At 46.1% G+C, this 16,331-nt stretch overlaps 1 protein-coding gene across 1 annotated transcript in view; it reads left to right on the forward strand.

The window, feature by feature from the left end:
* The window catches only part of LOC120917512 (transmembrane protein 272-like), a 55,389-nt gene extending 51,556 nt beyond the window's left edge, over positions 1–3,833 (forward strand). Inside the window, exon 5 of the mRNA XM_040328857.1 lies at positions 3,566–3,833. Within this exon, the coding sequence (XP_040184791.1) occupies positions 3,566–3,575 (10 nt within the window). The 3' untranslated portion in view covers positions 3,576–3,833. The remainder of the gene's footprint in view (positions 1–3,565) is intronic.
* The last annotated feature ends 12,498 nt before the right edge of the window (positions 3,834–16,331 follow it).

Consider the following 16,331-nt stretch of genomic DNA (forward strand, 5'->3'; position numbering starts at 1 on the left):
AACGCGGTCTTCTGTGACGTCAGGTTCTTCTCTTCTGTTCTTCTCCCCTCTTCCGATGTTGACTCGTCGCCTCTTGTCACTGTAATGATGGAAGCGCACCTTGCATCCCATTTATATAGGCATCACCGTCCCATCATGCTCCGGCAGGTACCCACGTGTATATCTCTATAGTGATAGGTGCATGATCAGACCAAGTAATGTTATTTTTGTTCATGTATGCTTGCATATCCTGTTGTATTGCACCTCTTAGGGACAGCAGCATTTCTTTAATGTCAGTGTCTATTGTGGGTTTTCCTGATGTAGGGAAAGCATTTAGCTTGTCAGCATATGGGTTTTTGGGAAGCATCATATCAGATTCATTAACTAATGATCCACCTACATGTTCCTCGGACAGTAAAATCCTCCTTCTTTGCATCACAGGGCTGTTGATTTCAGCTGAGGAAGATGTGCTGGTGTGTTTGGATGAGTCTGTGTGGCTGCTCTCTCCCCCTCTGGCTCGCGCTGCCTGTCTGCCAGCTTCTGTATACACTGATAATCCGGCACCATCTTGCTTTTCTGGAGTGTCAGCAGGGCTTCTAAATTCACCTAATCTGCAGGGTCCCCCACGCTCCTTGCATTTCCTCATTGTGCCCCACTTGTTCCTCTGTCCCTCCGCTGCAGGTCTGTGTTCTCAGATCTGCTTTGTGTCACTTGTAGTCGCTTCAGGGAGACTTGGTAACACAGAACTCCTTTACACTGTGGCCATTCACCTCTGCTGCCAGCCACGCCCCCCCATAATGTTATCTTTTTAATCAAATGTATGTACTTGCAGACTCTATCCAAGTACTTCTAAGTTCAGAACACTGCTTATTGATCTGCCAGTAATGTACTCACCCCCTCTTGGTGAGACCAAAGTAGTGGGGAGGCTTCCCTTGCACCTTGGGCCCTTGAAGCCTCTGGAGATGGAGACAGAGACTTGGTGGACACCGAGTGGCATAGGTGCCAGGGGTGCAGTGCACCATATATAGAAAAAATATAACTGCGCTAAACCAAAAATTAGTTAGTGATCTTATCAAAGAAAAACTAAGATGGGCATAAGCCCAGAAGGTGTGTTAATACCTAGATGTGGATATCACAATAATGTGTATACATAAATAAAAATAAATGAATAACCATTGATTTTAGATTTTAAATAGTGTTTGGGCTCCAAAGGCTTGGAAGCCCAATAAAAAGATACTTGTACATAAAACACCTCTAACCATTGCTGGAAGGTGACAATAAATATACTGTATCAGTGTTGCAAAACATACAAGGAAAAAAAACACATAAAAAAGTCCGTATTTCCAAATGTTGGTATCACAAAGGAAAGAAAGAAAAGTCCATATTTGTGTCAGTTTTTAACACCCGTGCATATTCAAGCTATTCGTGATCTATATGAGCCTTGTGTGAGTCCACCACCAGCATTCGCAATCTGCTTACCAGATATGGCGGTCCCAACGGACCAAGCCCAGCATATAACTCCAAAATCAATTGCAATTAATTTCCAGATGCAGCAAACTCCATATTAGTATTCAATAGACCAAGCAGGAAAAAAGAAGAAGAAATGCTTCCATAGCATAAAACCAGGGGTGATTTTATTCAAACAGAAATATACAGGTATAGCACTCACATTTAGGTTGATTCAAAAAAGCATTCAGCCATGCAGCTCCGTCCGGACGCTTGCAGGCAAACAGGACCGCTCGTGGAGAGGTACGGTGAGAGGGGATGACACCAGCGTGTCGCTCGCTCCGCCCGACGCGTTTCGTGAAAGAATCACTTCGTCTCGGGGCAGTGCAGTGCACCATGCAAGCCTTAGTCCGAGATCCAAGCCGAGGTCAAGTCCAATCTGGCAACGAAGTACAAAAGGGGCAAAGAAGTAGTTACAGATCCAAGGTCAAATGGCAAGCAGCAATCAAGAGTAGTCAAATAGGTTTCCAGGTCACAACAAGTTCAGACAGATCACACACTAGCACAGGAACAAGGGGGGACTGAAGATATTCCAGCAATTTGGCAGTGTCGTGGCTGGGCTTATATAGAGAAGTTTGAGGTCACTTCCTGTGCACCACCTGGGTATTTTTCTGCCTTTTTCCATCAGATGTGCTGCGCAGGTGTGGGTTGGCACACTGAGGCGTCTTTGGCACATGCTCAGTTGGCATGGATTTCCTCTTGCAGCAGTGCGCCATTGGACTCTTAAACAGCTTCTTGTGAACTGAATGTCAGTCCTGCTCACTTTTTCTAAATTACCAAATCCCTCTACCTTTTCTGATCCCATTAAGGAGATTTACCCTGTGTTTTTGTTATGGTCACCAATAGTGTTGAGCAGAATACGCCATATTCGATTTCGCGATATATCTCGAATATATAGTCGAATATTCGAGATATATTCGCTAAATTCGAATATTCGTGATATTTTATCGATATGAAATGATTGCGAAATTTCGCTAATGCGAACATAATTGCGAAATTTCGACAAATGCGGAAGGAGCACTCCGATTGGCTCAGAATATTCGTGATATTTTATCGAAATTTCGCAAAATGCGAATGCGATATTTATTGCGGAATTTCGACAACTGCGGTAGGAGCACTCTGATTGGCTCAGAATATTCGTGATATTTTATCGAAATTTCGCAAAATGCGAATGCGATATTTATTGCGGAATTTCGACAACTGCGGTAGGAGCACTCTGATTGGCTCAGAATATTCGTGATATTTTATCGAAATTTCGCAAAATGCGAATGCGATATTTATTGCCGAATTTCGACAACTGCGGTAGGAGCCCTCTGATTGGCTCAGAATATTCGTGATATTTTATCGAAATTTCGCAAAATGCGAATGCGATATTTATTGCGGAATTTCGACAACTGCGGTAGGAGCACTCTGATTGGCTCTGATGCAAAAGAAGGGCGGAGAAAATAATCGTGCGATATTCCAATTGCCGAATAATCGCATTGCGATTTTTCGGCAAGATAAAATGATCGCTTCAGCTACTCGGCCCAAGGTCTCTAATCATACCAGCAATGCTTTTAGACGTCGATGGAGATCTCTAGGATGTGATCTGTTCTAAAAATAAAATTTAAAAAATTCGAATATTCGGAATAGCGAATATTCACCGCGAAATTCGAAATATATCGCGAATACTCGAATATGCCATATTCGAGCCGAATATTCGCAATACGAATATTCGTGAGCAACACTAGTCACCAATATCATTGAAAGTTACAGTAAAAAAAATGATAATCCCAGAAGAGTAGTAGATGGGAAGTCTTCCAATGAGAACTCTAGTCTGGTGGCCCAGGTGACAACCAGGGATTCACTCAGTTTGGAGGGATCTTCTCTCACATTCTGTTTTGGCTGCAGGAAGTGAATAAGAATCTCCCCAATGGGACACAGATGGCAAAAAAACTGACTGGGGCTATAACCCCCCCCCCCCCCCTTACTGTATCCATGTGATGAAATTCATTGTTTTCCTTTTAGGTCTACTGTAAATGTTTTAAATTTTGTGAGTTTTTTTTGCACTCTTTCTAACCCACACATTCTGTTTTTTCAGAAACAATTGAAGAAGAAATGGTTAACATACAACAGAGATGGTCTTAAATCCCAGAAACGTATTTGATCCTTGTTAATACTGTATGTTTAAGAAGATTTTTGCAAGCCAAATTATTGATGTCATCCAACTGTATTTAACTGCTTTATTTAAGCCCTGGAAGCATTTACCCACTCCCTGAGGCATTTTTTGCGATGCAGCACTGCTTTGTTTTAACTGACAATTGCGACATTGTACCCAAACAAAATTGATGTCCTTTTTTCCTCACAAATAGAGCTTTATTATGGTGGTATTTGATCACCTCTAATGCCGCGTACACACGATCACTTTTTGTGCTGAAAAAAAATGAAATTTTTCCAACTTCATCATTAAAAATGATGTTGCCCACACACCATCGTTTTTGAAAAATTATGAACAAAGTGACGGCACTCTAAAGGGGAAGTTCTATTCGCCTTGAGGCTGCTTTTAGCTGGTTACTTGTTAGCAGAGCTTTTTTTCTCAGAAAATAGGTGCAGGAACTCAACCACGACCCGTCAGATTTCACAAACAGTAGAAGGGTCTTAAAGGGGCTTTAAATACCATAATTGCATTACATACAGTGTGCAGAGTTCAGGGGGTTACAAAGCTGTCACTTGTAAATACAGAAACCAGACTTCTGTGTTTACAAGTGATTGTTGTGAGCAGGCACCAGAGGGTCTGAGCCAGAGGTGGTGGAACTGAGGGCCTGATTCCCAAAAGAGATACGCAGGCGGAACTGCTGTTCAGCCTGCTTATCTCTGTGCCTAACTTTGGAAACGATCCTCAAAAGGCTTTTTCCAAAGTTAGGCAGAAAATCTGACATGTGTAAGACACTTACGCGGTCAGATCTTAGGATGCCACTGGGGGCATTTCTCATTGAAATGCCGCTTTGAGTATGCAAATGAGGACTTAAGCAGATCCACAACGCTTTTCAGCACTGTGATTTCTGCGTAAGTTCCGATTTTGCTTGCGCAAAATTAGGGCTGGTTTTACAATGTGGAAAGTTAGTCACACCTTGTAAAGGCCCATTCAAGCGACGGCATTTGGTATGCATTCCTGAGGGAGAACTCCACGGCAATTTTTAAATTCAAAACCGGCATGGGTTCCCCCCCAGGAGCATACCAGGCCCTTAGGTCTGGTATGGGTTGTAAGGAGACCCCCCCTATGCCGAAAATTCGACGTAGGGGGTCCCCCTACAATCCATACCAGACCCGTATCCAAAGCACGCTACCCGGCCGGTCAGGAATGGGAGTGGGGACGAGCGAGCGCCCCCCCCTCCTGAGTTGTGCCAGGCCGCATGCCCTCAACATGGGGGGGTTGGGTGCTCTGGGGCAGGGGGCGCACTGCGGGCCCCCCCACCCCAGAGCACCCTGTCCCCATGTTGATGAGGACAGGACCTCTTCCCGACAACCCTTGCCGTTGGTTGTCGGGGTCTGCCGGCGGGGGCTTATCGGAATCTGGGAGTCCCCTCAAATAAGGGGGCCCCCAGATATCGGCCCCCCACCCTAAGTGAATGGATATGGGGTACATCGTACCCCTACCCATTCACCTGGAGGCAAAAAGTTAAAGTTATTAAACACACAACACAAGGGTTTTTAAAATAATTTATTATTCTGCTCCGGAGGCCCCCCCTGTCTTCTTTATTAGCTCTAATACCAGGGGGGGCTTCTTCTTCCGCTCTCCGGGGGGCTTCTCCGCTCTCCGGGGGGGGGCTTCTCCGCTCTCCGGGGGTCTTCTTCCATCTTCACCGCTCTCCGCTGTTGACTCGGCGAACCCCGGTTCTTCTGCAGCTGTCCGGTGCCTTCTTCTTCAGCGCTGGCTGCCTGCTATCTTCGTGTGTTAGCTCAATTACTAGCAGGCAGCCAACGCGGTCTTCTGTGACGTCAGGTTCTTCTCTTCTGTTCTTCTCCCCTCTTCCGATGTTGACTCGTCGCCTCTTGTCACTGTAATGATGGAAGCGCACCTTGCATCCCATTTATATAGGCATCACCGTCCCATCATGCTCCGGCAGGTACCCACGTGGTGGGTGCACGTGGGTAGGCACCCACCACGTGGGTACCTGCCGGAGCATGATGGGACGGTGATGCCTATATAAATGTGATGCAAGGCGCGCTTCCATCATTGCAGTGACAAGAGACGACGAGTCAACATCGGAAGAGGGGAGAAGAAGAACCTGACGTCACAGAAGACCGCGTTGGCTGCCTGCTAGTAATTGAGCTAACACACGAAGATAGCAGGCAGCCAGCGCTGAAGAAGAAGGCACCGGACAGCTGGAGAAGAACCGGGGTTCGCCGAGTCAACAGCGGAGAGCGGCGAAGATGGAAGAAGACCCCCGGAGAGCGGAGAAGCCCCCCCCCCGGAGAGCGGAGAAGAAACCCCCCCCGGAGAGCGGAGAAGCCCCCCGGAGAGCGGAAGAAGAAGCCCCCCCTGGTATTAGAGCTAATAAAGAAGACAGGGGGGGCCTCCGGAGCAGAATAATAAATTATTTTAAAAACCCTTGTGTTGTGTGTTTAATAACTTTAACTTTTTGCCTCCAGGTGAATGGGTAGGGGTACGATGTACCCCATATCCATTCACTTAGGGTGGGGGGCCGGTATCTGGGGGCCCCCTTATTAAAGGGGACTCCCAGATTCCGATAAGCCTCCGCCCGCAGACCCCGACAACCAACGGCAAGGGTTGTCGGGAAGAGGTCCTGTCCTCATCAACATGGGGACAGGGTGCTCTGGGGTGGGGGGGCCCGCAGTGCGCCCCCCTGCCCCAGAGCACCCAACCCCCCCATGTTGAGGGCATGCGGCCTGGTACGGCTCAGGAGGGGGGGGGCGCTCGCTCGTCCCCACTCCCATTCCTGACCGGCCGGGTAGCGTGCTTTGGATACGGGTCTGGTATGGATTGTAGGGGGACCCCCTACGTCGATTTTTCGGCGTGGGGGGGGGGTCTCCTTACAACCCATACCAGACCTAAGGGCCTGGTATGCTCCTGGGGGGGGGAACCCATGCCGGTTTTTTCTTTGAAAATTGGCATGGAGTTCTCCCTCTCAGGAATGCATGCTGAGCGACGCTGTCATTTTTTTTTATAATTATTTGTTTTCCCGGCGCGTATTTTTTTTTTCACCCGTCGCAACTTTAGTGTCCCGTCGCAATCCACAAAGCCCGGCGTCAATTACGTTTGCGCGCTGCACGTCGGGAAAATGACGTCACACGCATGCGCAGTACGGCCGGCGCGGGAGCGCGCCTCATCTAAATTTTAAACGCCCCCCGGAGAGGAGGACCGCCTTGCGACGGAGGCACTTAAGTTACACGGCGTGTAATTTCTAGGTAAGTGCTTTGTGGATCAGGCACTTAGGTAGAAATTTTAAGTCAGTGTAACTTAACTGCTGAAAGTTAAGTTAGGCAGCTTTTTTGGGAATCAGGCCCTGAGTTCCCCAAAGTTCCCCCTGAAAAAAAGCCCTGCTTGTTAGTAAAAGACGATTCGTGCTTTTTTGTCTGTTACAGCGTGATGAATGTGCTTACTCCATTATGAATGGTAGTTTTACCTCCCGTCTCATAACTTGCTTCTGGGCATGTGCGGGTTTAAAATGTCATTTTTGCCCACACACGATCATTTTTTACGACACAAAAAATGACATTTTAAAAAATTACATAAAAAATTTAAGCATGTTCGAAATTTTTTTTGGTCGTTTTTCAGAAGACAAAAAATGATGTTTAGCCCACACATGATCATTTTAAATGACGTTTTTAAAAATTTCATTTTTTTTTCATCACAAAAAGTGATCGTGTGTATGGGGCATTATTTTTTGCACTATAAACAAAAAAAGACCGTCAATTTTGAAAAAAATACATTTTTACTTTTCGCTATAATAAATATGCAAAAAAATTATAAATTCGTCATCAGTGTAGACCAATATATATTCTTCTACATATTTTTGTTTAAAAAAACACAATAAGCGTATATTGAATTGTTTGCGCAAAATTTATATTGTCTACAAAATAGGGGATTTATTTATGGCATTTTTATTACAATTTTTTTTTTTACTAGTAATAGTGGTGATCAGCAATTTTTAGTATGACTGCGAAAATTGCAGCGGACAGATATGACACTTTTGACACTTATTTGGGACCACTGACATTTATACAGCGATCAGTGCTAAAAATAGCCACTAATTACTGTATAAATGTCACTGGCAGGGAAGGGGTTAACACTAGGGGCAATCAAGGGGTTAAGTGTTCCCTAGGAAGGTGTTTCTAACTGTGGGGGGAGCGAACTGACGGGAGTAGAGAGAGATTGCTGTTCCTGATCACTAGAAACAGCAGATCTCTCTCTACTTTCCTGACAGAACAGGGATCTGTCTGTTTACATTCACAGATCTCTGTTCCGGCTCTCTGAGGAACGATTGCGGGTTGCCAGCCGTGCAACAATAAAAATGAAAAATTCCTTTAAATATAGTGCCTGAGGGTCTTCTTAGTCTGCCTGTAAAGTGGTGCATCTGTAGCATGTATAGTACATGCTGCAGCAACAATTAAAGAAAAAAAATGCATGAAATGACAGTTAAATTGCCGGCAATACAATACCATTATAAAAAAACAGCATGGCCCCCCCCCCCCCAAATCTATACCAGACCCTTATCCGAGTACGGAGCCTGGCAAGCCAGGAAAGGGGGGGACGAACTAGCACCCTACTTAACCATACCAGGCCACATGCCAATCAACATAGGGGGGTGCTATGGGGGAGGGGGGCTCTAGTCAAGGGTCTCTTCCCCACAACCCTGAGCTGTGGTTGTAAGGGTCTGCACGCAAAGGGCTTATAGGAATCTGTAAGCCCCTTTAAGAAGTTTGCCCCTTGATTCTGCCCCCACTCTTGTGAATGAGGATGGGGTACATAGTACCCCTACCCATTCACCAAAAAAGAAAAATGGTTCAGAAGGGGGTGGGAGCTTACTCGTCCCCCTATTCCCGACCTGCCAGGCTGCATGTTCAGAGAAAGGCTCCGCTGTCAACTAAGGAAAACTGATGAATGCCTGGCTTGCTGTTTGACAGTAATTACCTTCGGAACCATACCCCTACCCCCCTTCTGAACCATACCAGGCCACATGCCCTCAACATTGGGGGGTGCTTTGGGGTGGGATGGCAGTGCCATGTTGAGGGCATGTGGCCTGGTATGGTTTGGGGGGGGGGAACGACGTTTGCTCATTCCCCCTCCTTTCCTGGCTTGTCAGGCTGCATGCTTGGATAAAAGTCTGGTATGGATTTTGAGGGGGGGAACATCGTTTTTTGTTTTTTTTACTTTTTAATTGCTGGCAATGCTTTTTTTCAGCTGTCAGCGGGAAAGACCATTGACAGCTGATGATTTATCGATTGTTAAGGAATTCCCAGCCAGCTTCCCGGCCGGCTCCTTAACCACCAGCTATTCACTGCACCCTGATTGGGCAAAGTTTTGCCCAATCAGGGCTCATAATGCACTGTGCAGCGCAGAACACCCAACGATGCCATGCAAATTTGATTGTCCGATGAACAAGCAATGTTTGGGCCAAACTTTTGCTCGACCCAAACCGTTTGCCAACTCTACTTAACAGATAATAATCAACATTGGTAAAGTAAATTAGCCAAGTTTGTTACCTCTTCTTCTTTTTTTTTTTTATTGTACCTTGTTGCGAATCTGTGTCTGATTTATGAGCTTGTGTTTCTATACCTTGTTTGTACATTATGTTTCTGTGCAAGTCTGTATGTATACAAAGTGTTAAAAAGAATATAATAAAAACATATTAGGAAAAGAAAAGAAAAAGATGTGGAGTTCAAATTTACCTAGCCCAGGCCATCAGGGACTTGAATGCTGAATGTATGTACAAGCACCCTTTGGCGCTTGCATTTTCTGGAACAATTTATTTTTTTATTACAGATTGAAGAAAAAATAACATTATTTTATAAAGAATGTAAACCTTTGTGGCAACACTGTGAAAGTAGAGAACTGAGAAACTATTCAAGCATTTACATTTGCTCAATGCTTGTGCTGTTGTTTCTGTGACTATCCCATTATCCTCATTGAAGAACACACACAGAGGGGACAGAAACAAACCATGCAGATAAGAATTCCTGAGAAACTTCATGGGCTTGGCATTCACGATGGCGCTTAAAAGCTCCACATAGCGACCGCCGCACGCAGACAAATGGACTTACCTGTAACTTTGCCACCCAGCAAGCGGGCGCACCGTGAGTGCGCTCGTGGGTCCTGGGAACTCAATGTTCCCGGGCGGCCTGCGATTGCGGTCGGCAAAGGCAGAACATGGGGATGCCTTTGTAAACAAGGTATTCCCCTGTTCTGCCTAGTGACATGCCACTGATCTATTGTTCCCTGGGATCAGGAACAGTGATCAGTGATGTGTCACTGGTAGCTCCTCCCCCTAACAGTTAGAATCACTCCCTAGGACACACATAACCCCTTCAGCGCCACCTAGTGGTTAACCCCTTCACTACCAGTGTCATTTTCACATCAATCAGTGCACTTTTATACCACTGATCGTTGTAAAAAAGATAATAGTCCCAAAAATGTGTCAAAAGTGTCCGATGTGTCCGCCAAAAAGTCGCAGTCACGATAAAAACTCAGCCTAAACTGAGAACAAAATAGCTTTTTGTGGGGAAAAAAGGACGTCAATTTTGTTTGGGAGCTACGTCACACGACCGTGCAATTGTCAGTTAAAGCGACGCAGTGCCGAATCTCAAAAAGTGGCCTGGTCTTTGGCCAGCCAAATGGGCAGAGTCTTAAGTGGTTAAAATTATATTTGCATAGGCTTGTCTGTATTACCTCCCACAAAAACAAATGTAATGATTTCAGGTGGAGTTCTTCTTTATGTAGCGCTACCCCTAAAGAAGCTGTCAGAATTTGCCCAGGTTCTTTTCCCAGTAGATTGCCAGGCACACAATCACAGTCGCTCTTTCACTCAAAAACGTTTATCTTTGGTGCAGCTGGGATAGGGTTGAGGGCATAATGGGCACTGAGTGGGATACTCCAAAAAGAGAACTCTGTACAGGTTGAGGACAGTAAACTCCGTTCCAAAAAGCTGAAGTCCTTGCAATAGCAAACCGTGGACTTGGCTTGTATTGGCAGTTAAAAGCAGGCTTCTTCTTCCCTTAAAGGGGTTGTAAAGGTAAAAAAAGTTTTACCTTAATGCATTCTATGACAGCACCGCCCCCCCCCCCCCCCCCCCGAGCCCCCGTTTTACTTATCTCACTGTTCGAAAGTCCCGGGCGCGTGCTTGTCATCTTGTTCGGTTCCCAGCCTGGCCGTTGATTGGCTAGGCTGGGCGGATTGATAGCAGCGCAGCCATTGGCTGGCGCTGCTGTCAATCACAGCGGATGACGCGGCGCGCCGGGGGCGGGGCCGAGTGATACAGTCAGCGGCTATGGCCGCCGCTGTATCACGGGAGCGCGCTCGCAAAAGCTTTCCACCATGCTCGCTCGCATGAAGTAGAAAGCTTTTGCGAGGAGGAGCCAAGACAGCCGCCAAGGGACCCCAGAAGACACGGATCCGGGTCACTCTGTGCAAAACGAGCTGCACAGTGGAGGTAAGTATAACATGTTTGTTATTTAAAAAAAAAAAAAATTGTGCCTTTAGTGTTCCTTTAACAAAGAACTACGTAGACTAACCTCTTCGGGTCACCAGCCAATGTCCTCTTTGGTGAAACACACAGCTATCTCTAGCAAAAGAGGTGTGGCAACAGACTAAAAGTCTCTAAGATCTCTATACTCTATACTCACAAATGTCTAGAGAAAGTTGGTTTCCTCCTTCCAACATCCATGCAACACCGTTAACTTGTGATACCAGACTTGATCTTCAGATGACAGTCCCTCGGTCAGCTCTCGTAGCTTCAGCATCCAGGCCCCCATGTTGCCCACCTGACGACTCATGAACAGCAAGCCTATGGCAGCGCTACCCTCTGCAGTCAAAGACCCAGCAGCTCTGTGTCTCAGAGTATTTATACAGGCTCCCAGTAGCCTTTAGGGCCATCCTTCCTGGGATTGGCCAGGACTGTATACAGTAAATATTCATACTGCAATTTACATTGCTCCACACCTACAGAATGTTTCAGAGGATTCTGAAACACTGAGAAGACCTAACTAATCACATGTAGCTGCACTCATTACAGTGGACACAACTAAATTTACCTAACACAGCAATTGTAGCCACACTGATTACAGTGAGGCAAGCTAACTTTACCTAGCACAAAAATGCAGCTTCACTGAACACAGTGAACCAGAACTAAAATCTACCAAATCCTAGCACTTATCTAGGAGGGTGCTACATTTATGATCATGATATACAACTACAGCATTTAAATATCTGAGGTGGTATCCAAGTACCATTAGGTGGATATAAATACTGCCTAAATTATGTAGCGCTACCCCCTCAGGAGCCGCTGGTTAGATTTGGGACGGCATGATTATGTTACCTATGTGATGTGTCTAGGGATGATGATGGAGGAGAGGATGGTGATGAGAGCGAATGATGGAATGTCCAGACAGTAGGGTGACGTTTTCTGTGCTTTTATTACTGGTCCAACATGACCAACAGTCAACTCGAGGTAGATAGAATAGGTTGGTGAAAGGAGAGAAACTTGCAGATTCAGGCCTCTAGATAAGCGAAGCAGTCCTGCTTCAGGATAACAGCTCTTGCTTCGTCGCCACTCCAGCCGGAGTGGGTGTAGTGCCCCTGGACAGGTCCCTCTTACAGGCCTGGCAGCCAAGGCGTCACTTAGAACTTCTGGGAAGGAACAAGTCTCTGCCACCGACTTGGCTCTTGTAAGATTTAGATTTGCAGTGAGACCTCTGCCACAGGCCCAATACTGATGAACATGGACAATAGAGCGAATCCTCCCAGTGAACACAATTCGCCTGAATCTTCCTCAGGTAGACTTGTTAGCTTGGGGTCACCGACTGACAGTTTGCAGCATACAACCTGCCAGTGTCTGGTCACCCAGATCCCCGATGGATCGTCTAAGCCCTATTGGATCACCTGCCTCCGGGTTCACCTCAGACCGACTCCCCACCGAACAGCACAACTCGCTTGGGATCTTCTCAACGAGAGGTGGGGGACCCAGTAAGTCACTTGGCTCCTTGGCAGGATCAGTCGCTCCGGGCCATGAGGGCTAAGAGTCAGGAACTCCGCGTGGCATGTGCGCCCCGGCCTGGTAGGCCATATCGCCGGGGCCCGTCATGTGCGCACACCCTAAAGGTGGGTGCTGCACCTGGAACCAGGAACGGGCAAAGAACCCCACAAAATGGCGTCTGTCACAGAAATACCCTCCCCCAGCATGCCCCACGAGGGAAACACTCCTCTCATTGGCTGCTGGAGAAAGGCGCTCCGCCTGTACCCCTCTGGCGCCACCTGCTATCCAAAGATGGGAAGGTATCTTTGGAACACACTCTGACACCACAGGACAGCCCAGGACTGACAGAAACCCAATTTAACAGATCAACACGGATGAAAGCAAGGTAACCCTCTCATCCCCCAACTAAATTTGACATAGCACCTGTACTGAAAAGTACACAGGCGCTACAATTACAAGATTAAAATAAGTCTTTGATGTAAGTCTTTAATAACATTGTTCAAAACTGGTACATGTGTATAGCAACAATTATACAGTTCAGTAACATAGCAAATCTACCCTTTGCTCCTGAAAATCGATATATTTTCTTAGTTAATTAAAACATACAAATTAAAATCATATCAATGAGACAATTGTACCAGCAATAGGAATGCTGCAGATCAAGCTTCTTCCTATTGACCGGCCATGTTCAACACAAGTTCAACAAGTAACACCTTTGATTTCATCTTTGTTATATGTATGGGGTAAATTTATCACATCGTACAATCTATCTTTACGCCAATGGCCATTGACTCCAATATTGGGTAACCCAGGTTTTCCACCGGAAATGACAGAAAAAAAAGTTTTCTTTGTTGGGAAACACTACATCCCTTGCCTATTTGTCATTCATGTATGGATAGAGGCTTGAAAACCATGGGTGAGATTTGCTCCCTTTCTTGCCCGAAGGCAGGTGAATGGCTTCAATATTTTCAGCTACATGATTTCTATAAATGGCTGAATAGCTTAAGTAATTGTAGGGACTTAACTCAATTTGAGAAGATGTGCCTTTCTAATTCAAAATGTCCTTATGCATTATCTAAAATGTGCGGCATTTTATTATCGCATGCAGTTCCAGATTGGCCTTTCTATGTCCAAGACTGGGAGCTAGAACTAGGTAACAATCTGGCCTATGAAGAATGGGACAAGGTGTTCTACCTTACTTTTAAAATAACTTTGTCTTCCTATTCACTGGAGTGTAATTGTAAGATTATGACGAGATGGTACCGCTGCCCGGTCTTACTAAATAAAATTAATCCAACTATGTCTGACCTATGTTCAAAATGCGGTGAATCGAGGGGCACACTATTACATCTATGGTGGTCTTGTTCGAAAATAAAACCAGTTTGGTCAGCTATATTTAAACTCACCATATGGTCACTGGTAAAAATTGACAGGAAACTCCTGAGGTAGCGCTTCTCTCTTTGATTCTTGGGTCAATTAAATAAATTAAAAGGGGAATATTTTGATTTTTTTGATGGCAGTAAGATCCTTAGGGCCTGATTCCCAAAAGAGATACGCAGACTTAACTCAAGTTTTCTAAATTTACACGGCGCGTATATTTGCGCACGATCTTCAAAACGAGTTAAGCAAAGATTTCCGTATTTTCAGCCGTACTTAAATTAGTTACACCTGCGCATCCCCGGGCGCAAATTACGCTAGTCTCGCCGCTGTTTTTGATAGGCAAAGATGCAAATGAGGGAGTTAGGGCGATTCTCAAAATTAAGTGTGTGCGCCGTATTTTCCGCCCTGTGCGCACCTGTTAGTTTTCCTGACTAAATTTCCACATTATAAAACCAGCCCAAATTTTACACATGCTGTGGAAGGGTTTGCTGTAGATAGTGACTAGAGCTTAGAGCTATAGTTGAGAAGGATCTTTGTTGAAAAATGCCAGGGCCAGCTATGATTCTGACGGCACTTGCTGCCTTACAGGCACAAAGGAGGAGGAGGGCACAGAGGAGGAGGATGAGGGCACAGGCGAGAGTTTATCGTCCACGGCGTGATCTTTTGCAAATGCCAGATTATGAGGTGTATGGCAACTACAGGTTTGATAGGGAGGCCATCCTGGAGATCACCCAACTACTTCATGAGGATCTTATCACCCCAACCAGACGCTCCCATGCCCTGACACCTCTTCATAAAGTGATGGCAACCCTCCATTTTTTATCCAGTGGATCATTCCAGCGTGCATCTGGAGGTCTGGCTGGGATGGTGCAGTCGACAATGAGCAGATGTGTCCATCAGGTGGTCCCTGCCATACTGCGGCGCATGACCAACCAGTTTGTGATGCCCACCCAGGAGGAGCAGCGTCTGCAAGCCATGACAGACTTCTACAGCATTGCTGGCTTCCCAAGGACCATCGGGGCGATAGACTGCACCCATGTGGCACTACAGCCCCCCCATGAAACTGAATACCTGTTCAGAAACAGGAAAGGCTGGCATTCGATCAACGTCCAGGTGATCGTAGATGCCCATGGCCTCATCTGGCACGTTTGTGCCAAGTTTCCAGGGTCGTGCCATGACAGTTACATCCTACGGCAGACCAAGATCTACCAAGACTTGGAGCAGAATGTGTATGGAGACAGCTGGCTGATTGGTGAGTGACATTGGTGTCAGGTATGCCCCCCCCCATGATGCAGACATCACAAGGGGCACATGCATGACTAATATCCTCCTGTCTTTTCCCTTACAGGTGACTCTGGATATGCGTTGGGACCCCACCTGATGACCCCCTTTAGGAACCCCCAAACACCCGGAGAACGCAAATTCAACGAGGTGCACATCCAGACCCGGGCAATAGTAGAGCGGACATTTGGCCTTCTCAAGTCCAGATTCAGATGCCTTGACAAGACTGGGGGTACACTCTTGTATTCCCCAGACTTTGTCTGCCAAATTATTGGGGCATGTTGCATCCTCCATAATTTTGCTGTGAGAAGGGGCCTGCATGTTGAGATATGTCCTGACCTAACCCCCACCCAGGCAATCCCCCCCCCCAAACCCCTCTACCCGGTCTGCTGAGGGCCAGGCAATAAGGAGACAACTGTCTGAAGGCATCTTTGCCCAGTAAATGGACCCTAATTATCTTTATTTTTTGCTTTTCCCAGAAAAAATCACAGAGATTATGTGACCTTTAAACATTTTCTTTGCACATAAAATGCACATTACTTATATGACAATGAGAATGTTTTTTTTTTGGTACAAAACGCACATTAATTATCTCACAATGAGAATGCATGAATGCACGTCACTGTGGTCCCTAGCACAGACACATCACATGCACATCGAATTGGATTAGATCCAAGTACCCCCCCTTTGGTACTTGGGAGCAGTAACGCCCCACCACGGCTCCAATTATGTCACTGTGCATTCATACACCATTCAGGAACCTAGGATGACTTCTCCCTGGTCCTGGGGATCCATACTCCACCAAAACTGAGGGTGACACCCTTATGTTTTCAGGAATGCCACCCCCCCACATTCACACACATAAACCAAATCATAAGTACAGTATCAAAAAAAAAAAAAAAAAAAAATCAAAAGTACCCCTGCAACTTAAGGATGTTGCCGAGTGCTCCTTCTGGGCTGCCCACGGCCACGGGCACGGCCACGGCCGACTGG

Source organism: Rana temporaria, chromosome 11, assembly GCF_905171775.1.
Source record: "Rana temporaria chromosome 11, aRanTem1.1, whole genome shotgun sequence".
NCBI classification, from domain to species: domain Eukaryota; kingdom Metazoa; phylum Chordata; class Amphibia; order Anura; family Ranidae; genus Rana; species Rana temporaria.